Here is a 9,952-nt window from a genome sequence, read left to right as displayed (position 1 = left end):
TGTAGACACTTCTTCAGATATGAAGAATGAAATACTTAATTGTTATCACAAACTAAACAAATGAAAAATTAAGAAAAGTAGATAAGATTTGTTAATAAAAAGAAAAAAAAACAAAAATTACTTTTGAATTCGTGTTTATGATTAAATTATTCTTATAAAATGTGAGAGTTTCCTGAAATGAAAATATGAAGAAAAAAAAGGTTCCCTAAATCGTTTAATTTCTAGGATATTAATTGATATTAGTGGCATAGTTAAGTAAAGTGAAAAGGCAATTCATTCGTTAAGAAACTTTCAAATCCAAAATTACCATTTAACAAACAATTATTTGAAAAGTGCTTCCATGGAAAAGTGAAATAAAATTATCCTTTGATATTTATTCAATTTTACTTCTCGAATTCCTTTTTTTTTCTTGGATATGTTCCTAAAAATGTACTTTTTTAGCAGCTGACTTTTAGAATGACAATAAAGTGCAAAAAAAAAAAGCTGTAAAAGAACTGAAGTGACACAATAAAAAATGAATTCCATGTGAAAATATATTTTTGTCAAGAATAAGATCAAAAATGAAAGATCAAGGATGGAAGATTTCAAATATTAGAATCTCAGGTTCTTGATTTGGTTATTAAATGGCGGGTATTTTTTTTTTATTTTTTCTATTTTATGTTTTAGCAGTGTTTGTAAGTTTCGGATCAGAAGTTGCACTGAGAAAGAATTCAGAAGCGGTGAACGAAATATGAAAAGTTAATCTTTAAACTAACATCACAACTCGAATTACATTATTATCATACGATACGAAACAGATAAGTTAAACCAACCAGTGAAGTATGAATTATCAGCATTGTGCTATCAGATGAATCGTTCTTTCAGGATAAAGTGATATTTGTTGATTGCATTCTGATAAAAACAAACCAATGAAATGCATCATGTTTACATTGAATGAATCTTTTGACCATTACATAACTTATATGCATGATGTGAATTTCACATTTTAATTGAAAAATGAAACCCTTCATTTCCTTTGGTTCATTTTTTCACTTTATTCAACTTACTTGGGGTCATAGGTTATCAGTTTACTAAAAATAGATAGCTTTTATAATAGAAAAAATGATGTGTTGTGATATTCTTGTGGTTAAATTTTTTGTTTTTATGCAATTCTAATATCACAGCAAGAAAACAAAGTTGTCAAAAAAAAATACTTTTCAGTGAAATTGAAAGGATTCTATTTTGATGTAAACAGATAACTTTTCGTCTGCTCCGTAAACAATTCAGAAAGACACGAATAAGGGACGGACAGAATGAATATTACTGTGAAAATTCTCTCCTTTGGGAAAAGTATCCATCAGGACAAAGAATGACTGAATAGATATTGACCCTCAAATTTGTTACATCATACAGTCTGATGAATTTATCGATAGTGCTATTATTGATTATCCCACATATAGGCTTTTGATTCATCCATACGAAGGTTTTCAATTATTTGGATTACTGTTTGGAATTTATTTGTTTTAAGTAGGATAAAATTGTGAGGATTATATTTAAGATGCGATTAATGAGCCAAGCTTTTCCACTCCATTAAATTTCAATTGTCAATCATCATTTATCATGGAAGATAGTGGATCAAAAAATTGTCGTCCTATTTCTCTTTGTCGTTTTTAAAATTTTCATATCTCTATTTTCTCAGTAAATACTTTATATTTCAAGTCCTATGTTCATCAAATAATTTGATTGGACTATTCGAGAGATTAACCTTCATCGGTCACTCAGTCAATTAAGGATTGCACCCAAATCAAGAACAAGGAATCAAAGTAACAGAAAGCGAATAATTAGTGTTTGAATTATTGAAATGATTAATAAGCTCGAACAATTAATTCTGTTCGTAATTTAGCTTAAAATTCAAATCAATTCCATAAGAAGAAAAGCACATTGTTATCAATGGAAAAGAAGAAATTAACATTAATTATGATTAATCTTTTATGATAAGATCTGGAACGATCAAAATATCAATAGAAGAATTCCCCAAGAAGGATATAACCGTTGAAATGCACCAATACTAATAATACAATTAAAATTAATTTGCAAATAATTGTTAAATTACCATTTCACTATACTTTAATAAAGTGATAATTTTTCATATCGTTACCGAAGCGATCAAATTCACGTTTTCAATAACGATTAATTTAGAACAATTATGAAAGACTGCTTTATAGATATATTAGATAGTGCAGAAAATTCACTTTTACGATCAAAATTAAGTTATAGTGAAGAATTGAAAATAATATTAATGAATGATAATTTACAAAAAAAAAATTTTCAACATTCTCTGAATAAACTTATCAACTCATTTATGATACAGTGCAATAACATAGGTATTATTAATCTGAAGATGAATAAAACAATCTACTTACCTGTACGATAAACATATCATCCATGATTCATCCCATTTAAAAAGCTATAATGATTTGATACATTTTGTTGAGAGCTGTTTATCAAAAATTTTGATGGGTGTGTATCGGCATATGCGCCACAAAATATCACTATCGTTTATTTAGGCACAGATCAGAGAGTATGGAAGAAATAGGTTATCGGCTCATTTTGTTTGATTGAAATGAACGATGGAACGGCCTTGACGCATATCGGTCTGTTTATACAAGCCTTCCTTTCCTTCTCCTTTTTTTTTTTTATTGCTTCATCCCTTCTAAACGAACGAACTGTTTAACTATCTCCTATCTAGGACAAAGTTTAAATTTCAATCACACAATATTTTTCCCAATTCTTTTCTTTCGCTCGTCTTTTCATCTCCTATTCTACCTGATTATTGTTTAATTCCGGATTTTCATCTCCTATTCTACTTGATTATTGTCTAATTCCGGAAATATACATATCTAAACGAATGGATGGATATACATTAATGAACTTCTCATATCCAAATGTACTAGTTCATTTCCTGAGAATTTTTCGCCTTTTTTATGAGAAAACAAATATTGACATTACCGTTAATTGTTCATAAAAGATGATCTTTGTTGTATTGTATCGAAGGTTTGTCAACGACTGATTATTCGAAAGGCTTATAAAAGGCTTTTGAATATTTATTCTTTAATAAAAGTAATGAAAAGATATTGGCGAATAACCAATCAGTATCGATTACTTATCTGCATTTTGATATTCATATAGATATAGTTTAAGAGATTTGTTGTACAACTGCTAGTTGAGGAGTTAATTGATTCGTAACGTAAGTAAAAGGACTGATAATTTTTTTTAAAATAGTGTCTCTTCGTGTCCCTGGTAGACCTTTTATATTGGATGTGTGACCTTTGCAACCTTTAGACAAGGGTGTGTATAACTTTTACAACATTTTAATAAAAGCGCATAAGATTGTCAAAGTAACAAATGATGGCACGTATACGCAGAGGGCTAATTAGATCAAAAAGAGTATAATATTGTTACAATACTGTGCAACGGTATTACCTGACCTTTACAGTGTTAGGACAAGGCATAAACAACAGCATGGTTGACTTTTATAAAATTCACGAAATCGATATTTTTTGAAGTATTATAATTCTCTTGGTTTTCCGACAATTTTGTTCTGTGACAAAATCAACTTATAAAACTTTTGCAAAATCTTTTGACTCGACGACACTTAATCTAGTTGGTTAGATTCATTCCATTCTTGCCTACAATAACAGTCCGTCTCTCAATCCAATCACACTAATTAACTAATAAGTGATATGTCCGTTTCATCTTCAATAAACTGTGTTGTGCTTACTTTTTAAAATTTAGTTTTTTGAAATTTCCAGTCATCATTTCAAATAATTCAAATGGATTAGCCAGATCATTCACAATCATTAATTAATTTTGTGTTTGGTGATGAGAGTGAAACTTCGTCTCTCCCGCCAAATTACTAACTTTGTGTTTCAATTTTTTCTTTTCTAATTCTCAATTCTCACTGATTGTTATCTTTCTTTTTCTTTCTCTTTTTCCTCCAATTAAATTAACTTTTATATAAATCCAATTAGATGAATAAATAACAACCATTAAATTAAGGTAATATTATGTGATTAAATTTCTTATAAATCACATGTTTTTATCCCCAAAAATCCTTCATGGATTCCATCAAAAAAAAAAACATCCTTTTATTTCAAAACAACTTTTCCTACTAACCTCATACTAATAACTGACCAAATAGCCAAGATCAATAAGACCGTTTCATATAGCGAACGGTTTGATGACGTAAACTGTAAACAGACATGTCCCATCGTCGGTCATGCAAAAGAAATTTGTAAAAATTACTGTCAAATCATTCCGTTTAAATTGTCTCGCCTTGTTAGGCAGTGGAAATTTTCCCATTTTCTTCAAATTAACACTTAACAAAAATTACTATTTATTTCCCAAGATAGAACTATCGGCAAAGAAAAAAAGAAGAGGAATCTGACTTAGTTGTAAATTACAAATACAATGATAATGAATTAAATATTGATTGATTCGTTGAAATGTTAATAAGTTGGCAAATTTGGATGTATTTGAAAAGTGGCGAGCATTTTTGAAAGTTAGCTTAGCCTAAACAACATAAAGCCTATCAAACAACTTATCATGCCAAGATTTAGCTGCCATGTGATAAATTGAATATAGCATTGATGTCTCATCTTTCAGTATCATTTGAATATGTTTCACATCCTTCTTCTTTCCGAGCGAAAAGAGCACTATGTGGACCATTTTTGCATTGATTATGCTTCCAATGCACCATTTTCAGTTTTAATTTTTTCTTTCAGGCTTTTTTTTGGCTCTATTCTTAAAAGCTTTACATATATTTATTGAAATTAAAAATGCTCACATAATGTTTATCGTTTGTAATTCAATCTTTGATCAGTTCTTTTTGAGTCCAAAAATCATTAAGTGAAATATGTAAAAACATGCAAATATAAAGGATTTGTTTTTTTTCTGGTTAAAAAAGAACACTATGCTCTTCATTTATGTAATTTAAATATTCCTAGAGAATAACTAAGTTAGTTGCATATTTGAAAAATACCGTCATTTATAGCAGTAAAAACAGATAATAAAAAGAGATGGAAAAGGGTTAGAATTTCTAATAGTTTGATAGTGTAATGGCAAATATTACTGGTTCTTGATGGTTCCTGACGAATTATCCCAAAATCAACAAGTAGATAAATGCGATAATAGCTTAATGTGTCCTTTAATAAAATAATGAACAGGAAATGAGAAAGAGTAGGAGGGGAGAGAAAGAAAGGGAGAGAGAGAGAGAGAGAGGGAGAGAGAGAAAGAAGGAAAGGTAAACGAATGATATAAAGGTGAAAACATGAAAATATGTGATATTTTAGAGAGAAATGAAACTGGTAATTGATGTATGACAAGCAAATGAAGATACATTGAACGAAGAATATGTACGCTCGACCTAATTTCCTTTTTTTTTTCTTTATATGGCCAAAAAATATAAGATTCTATTAAAATTATCTCTTCTCCTATCCTGATAATTATACCTGTTATCAATAAGCGGCAATTTTTATTCCTCTTCAAAATTAACAATTAATAGACAACAACAACAATAACAATAAAGCCAAAAATGAAGGATTCTGAGATTAATTGAAACAATTTTTCAATTAAACATTAATGATTAATTAAGAATTCCTTTGTAAAATTAAAATTAATTTTCAAGAATTTCCATTCATTCCCAATGTTGCCGTTATATAAAACTTTACCGTTTGATTTATTACGGTTTTTATTTCTTTTTTTCATTAATTTATATTTCTTTCCTATCAACCGCTCCATCCATTTGCAAAAGCAAAATACAAGAACAAAAAAAAATTTTTTTTTTCACTATTGTTTGAATTTTTATTTGGTGAATTCCAAGGTGAAGCTTTACTTTGCTTCATCAAATAAAATATGCTCGGTATTTTTAGAACTATTCAAATAGTTTGTCCATTTTTAAAGATCGCAAAAGAAGATACACCTGTTGAAAGTAAATAATGGGCGAGATTGAATACCGTGTTATTCAATGGCTTCTTTTAATTACTTTTTTTCCCCTTCCCCTCCCCCACAATATGTTATTTAAGTTTTATATTTAAAATTTCTTACGTTTCATTAAATCAAGTTTTTAACTTTTCTTGAATTTGCATGAAATGAAAATTTTCTTTTATACATATGATGATTTCAAACTATCAATTTTCATTTTTACCATAATATTCGGTGGCTAATTTTATAACGTTATGACGAATTGATTAAACATCCTTTTGTTTTAGTCATGTAATTTGTCAATTCATTAATTTAAGTAAAATATCGTTGAAGTAATAATTGATTGATGAATTAATCATTTATAATTATCAGTTGTTAGAAGAGATGTTTGTTAGGATGTTAAAGTCAAATTATCCAATATTACGCTATTTATTTATTAACTGCTACACAAAAGTAATGTGAAATTTACCCCATTTCTTCTCGAGAGAAAGCAAAGAATGTTCCATCAGTGGTACTATGTTGCATTTTCCATGATTCTCACTTGCTGACAAATTTTCCTGATCTCGGATAGACTACTAGCAACTTCACTGATCTAGGATAGACTGTCAACAAACTTCATTAATCCAGTTTTACTTTGTAAGTTTGTACCTGTGGAATATTAGCCGGCGTAGATGCAATGATTGTTTCAAACAGACGATTAAAAATTATCGTAACATTTGCAGATCCTGGGAATTCTCTCTTTTTTCTTGCATCTTTTCCTACGATTTCGAATTCTTTTTTTTCCCCCGATATCGCCGAATTTTTATCGTTTGCAACATCTTCAATTTTACATGAATTCATCGGCAATATGGCGGTGGGATAAGTGGTTTGATGAATTTTGCTAACATTAATGGTACTTTTGACTTGCAATGGGAGAGATATATCAATGCATCAGAGATTAATGGATGGATTATTTATTCACTAATTATATTCTTTTTATCATTATTTGCAATTTATTTATTGCTTTTGTTTCATATAGTTGGAAGATATCACAATTTCAAGTTTATTATAAATTATTGATAGCTGATAAATGAATAGTTCTTCCAATCACGACGAGTTACAATGAAATCTGATGGTGATATATATGTTGTATAAACAATGATATAATAGTGATAAGAAATTATTTTTGTCATTTTCCAAAATTTCTTATTTAAAAAATATGAAAACATACGGAAGTTGGATTGAATAATTTTAATTGCTGCTTCATACTAAACTCTCCAATAATCTAAAATGTAAAGGAATACCTTCATTTCTTTCATTTTTTTCACATCCTCTTAAAGTCGATGAATGGAAAATAAAAGTTAGCTAATCTAGATAGATGTTTTATAGTGACAAATTTAAATGCTTACAATTAGCAGTATTTATTATTGTCTTATCAGTATCCTTTGAATGGGGTAGAATAATTAGTCTAGTAAGGTTATCATGAATGACATTTTAATGATATTATCAGGAAAAATGATAAAATTTGGAATGTTGGCCAACGTTGACGGAGTTGCATATAAAGGATTCATAAAAACAATTTTTTACTCTTTAAATGGTGTAATTATCTTGTATCATTCATTATTTTCGGATAAAAATAAATTAAGAATTAATTAAGAAGGCAAAAGTATGTTAATATCGATGGCATCAAATGATTTACCTAATGGGAACAGGAAAAGAAAGGAAGATGATCAAGGAAAAATCAACAAGCAAAAACCAATGTCCAAGCAAGATCCATTGACAGGAAATCCATCAACGTCGTATCCAATCTTTGAGGAACATGTTCGTTCCAAGGAATTATTCCACACTTTGTTATTTTGTCGTTTTTTTTGGACTATTTTGAAAAAGCGTTCAATTTTCTTTCTCTAGTTAATAAGTTTTAATAATAGGTAAAAGACTCAAACACTGCAGAAAATACGATATTAAAAGTTCTGAGGGAGGAATTTAAAATTTTGCGATAAGAATATTGAACTTTGTGGAAGAAAAGAAAGATAAGATAAGATAGGAAAGTAACAAAGTATTTTAGAAGTAATTGATTCTTGCCTAATTTACTCATGCCTAAGTATAAATAAAATTTGTACGGTTAGTATGAAATAGACAAGTGGAAAAGGCAAAAGCATTAGAGAGAGGTGACCATCTGTGACATATTTTAATAATACAATATAATTTTAGAGAAATTTACACAAAGATAGTGTTTTACAATAAGTGACAATAAGTGGCATATAATGCCAACAATTTAAAAATTCAACTTAATCCGTATTAAATTATTTAACCATTTCAATTAATCATAGCGGTATATATTATAGGACAAAGTGTTTGACAAGGAGGGTTCATTGATGAGTGTTACTTTGGATTCACTAATTGAACTACTTATTCCCAGTCATAGTTACTCACCCGAACAATCGTATATTTTTGCTGCTCTACTTAATATTCGTATTTTTATATCACCGCCAGATTTATTGCAAAAAATCCTACAGGTTCCTACTTTGTTTGGTTTTCTTTTATTTTTCTAAAATTTCAATATTCAAAGGCTATGTAACTTCTTTCATAAATGAAGGAAATTTCGAAAATTAAGGTTAAATTTTCTATTACAGCAATGTGTTTTCAAACAGAATGCAACTAATGCAAATTTCACAAAGGAAGGACGAACACGTAATTTCCGTGGAATCTATAAATTGTGTCTTGAATGGACTCAAAGTATTCCGTATGATTTCCGTGATGAACAAATGCAGCAACGTTTGGTTGAGCTGCTTAGTTTATGCTCCACCGATGAACATTGTAAATTACATACGGACAGATTGCTCAAACAACTTCATCACACGGGAAGTTAATTTCAACGTTTACTCTTTTAATGCTTGAAGATTGGAGTAGGTGATATAATCTGACGTTTTCATGTGAACAAAATTTTTAAGAGTTACACGTACAGATTTAAATGAAGTATGTCCAATTTGTATGTAATATTATGCATTTTAGCTTGATCGAGCAGAAAGATTCGGACGAGCTTTGACAAATATTTCATCGAGTATGGGTCAGGTCCTGAATACTGAAGATACTAACTATGTTTGTTTTGACTCATCAGTTTGAAATAATATTTTTAAGAATTTAAATACGGTTCACCATAAAATACTATTTCACAGTCTTTTTTATAGTAATTACAGAAAGGATTAGTGGAAATTTGTCCAAATCCAACAACTTTGGCGCGACAAATGACGCTTATTGAATTGGTTAATAAGCTTTGCATTTGCTTCTTATTTCATTTTTTTTTTCGTTTTCTATAAAAAATTTAAAACCGATTTAACAAATTACAATTTTTCTACGTAATGCTACTACGCATCGAAGCGATTTTCAGGAGCGACTAAATATGATTGGTCCAGATGAAATTGTTTACGCTTCAATGGATGATGACGCTAGAAAAGTTTGTTTTTATTCATAAAAATTCTATGAAATATGGAATGGATCAAAATGGAAAAGACAACTTTCCGGAATGTTTGAAGTGCTATTATAAACGATCCGGAATGTTTGAAGTGCTATTACAAACGATTTTTTTAATTTAAAAAATGATTTCTTATTTAGAGATATGGCAATCGTACGAATAACATAAGATACTATATTGATTGGTCAAACCGATTGACCTATCTTACGGCTACGGAAATACTACGATGTAGTAAAAGGCAGTGCCGGGTGCATACTATTGAATACTTCATTGATGTTGCTAAAGAATGCATCAATGTTGGCAATTTCAATTCATTTATGGCTATCGTAGCTGCTTTGTCGCTACCACTTATTGCAAGACTGAAAAAGACTGTAATTCTTTACCATTTAATTTAATTAATTTTTATTCTTTCCATTTTCAATTTGTTTTACTTAATTCCAATTGCTGTGACAATGTGTTATTAGGCATCTAAAAATCTTTAGATATATGTATTCAGTTTTTTGAGTATTTATATATATATATATATATATATATATATAT

At 29.1% G+C, this 9,952-nt stretch overlaps 3 protein-coding genes across 3 annotated transcripts in view; 2 read left to right on the top strand and 1 right to left on the bottom strand.

The window, feature by feature from the left end:
- Positions 1 to 6,404: 6,404 nt before the first annotated feature.
- LOAG_09679 (hypothetical protein) lies at positions 6,405 to 6,801 on the bottom strand (the record flags this gene model as incomplete). Its single annotated transcript, XM_003145206.1, has 2 exons — positions 6,405 to 6,533; positions 6,610 to 6,801. 2 exons carry the CDS (start codon positions 6,799 to 6,801, stop codon positions 6,405 to 6,407), a joined length of 321 nt encoding a protein of 106 aa, XP_003145254.1.
- An 819-nt stretch (positions 6,802 to 7,620) lies between these two features.
- Positions 7,621 to 8,810, top strand: LOAG_17062 (hypothetical protein; the record flags this gene model as incomplete). The annotated part of the gene is made up of 3 exons (XM_020449723.1): positions 7,621 to 7,761; positions 8,286 to 8,456; positions 8,574 to 8,810. The coding sequence occupies 3 exons, from the start codon at positions 7,621 to 7,623 to the stop codon at positions 8,808 to 8,810; spliced, it is 549 nt and encodes a 182-aa protein (XP_020306716.1).
- A 193-nt stretch (positions 8,811 to 9,003) lies between these two features.
- Positions 9,004 to 9,952, top strand: part of LOAG_17061 (hypothetical protein) — a gene marked incomplete at both ends in the record, with an annotated part of 2,824 nt that continues 1,875 nt past the window's right edge. The window contains 4 exons of the mRNA XM_020449722.1: positions 9,004 to 9,039; positions 9,138 to 9,203; positions 9,329 to 9,394; positions 9,553 to 9,783. Of these exons, the coding sequence (XP_020306715.1) occupies positions 9,004 to 9,039; positions 9,138 to 9,203; positions 9,329 to 9,394; positions 9,553 to 9,783 (399 nt within the window). The remainder of the gene's footprint in view (positions 9,040 to 9,137; positions 9,204 to 9,328; positions 9,395 to 9,552; positions 9,784 to 9,952) is intronic.

Source organism: Loa loa (genome assembly GCF_000183805.2).
Source record: "Loa loa unplaced genomic scaffold supercont3.37, whole genome shotgun sequence".
Taxonomy (NCBI): domain Eukaryota; kingdom Metazoa; phylum Nematoda; class Chromadorea; order Rhabditida; family Onchocercidae; genus Loa; species Loa loa.
The sequence above is the reverse complement of the archived record's forward strand: the minus strand, read 5'-3'. Positions and strand labels throughout refer to the sequence as shown.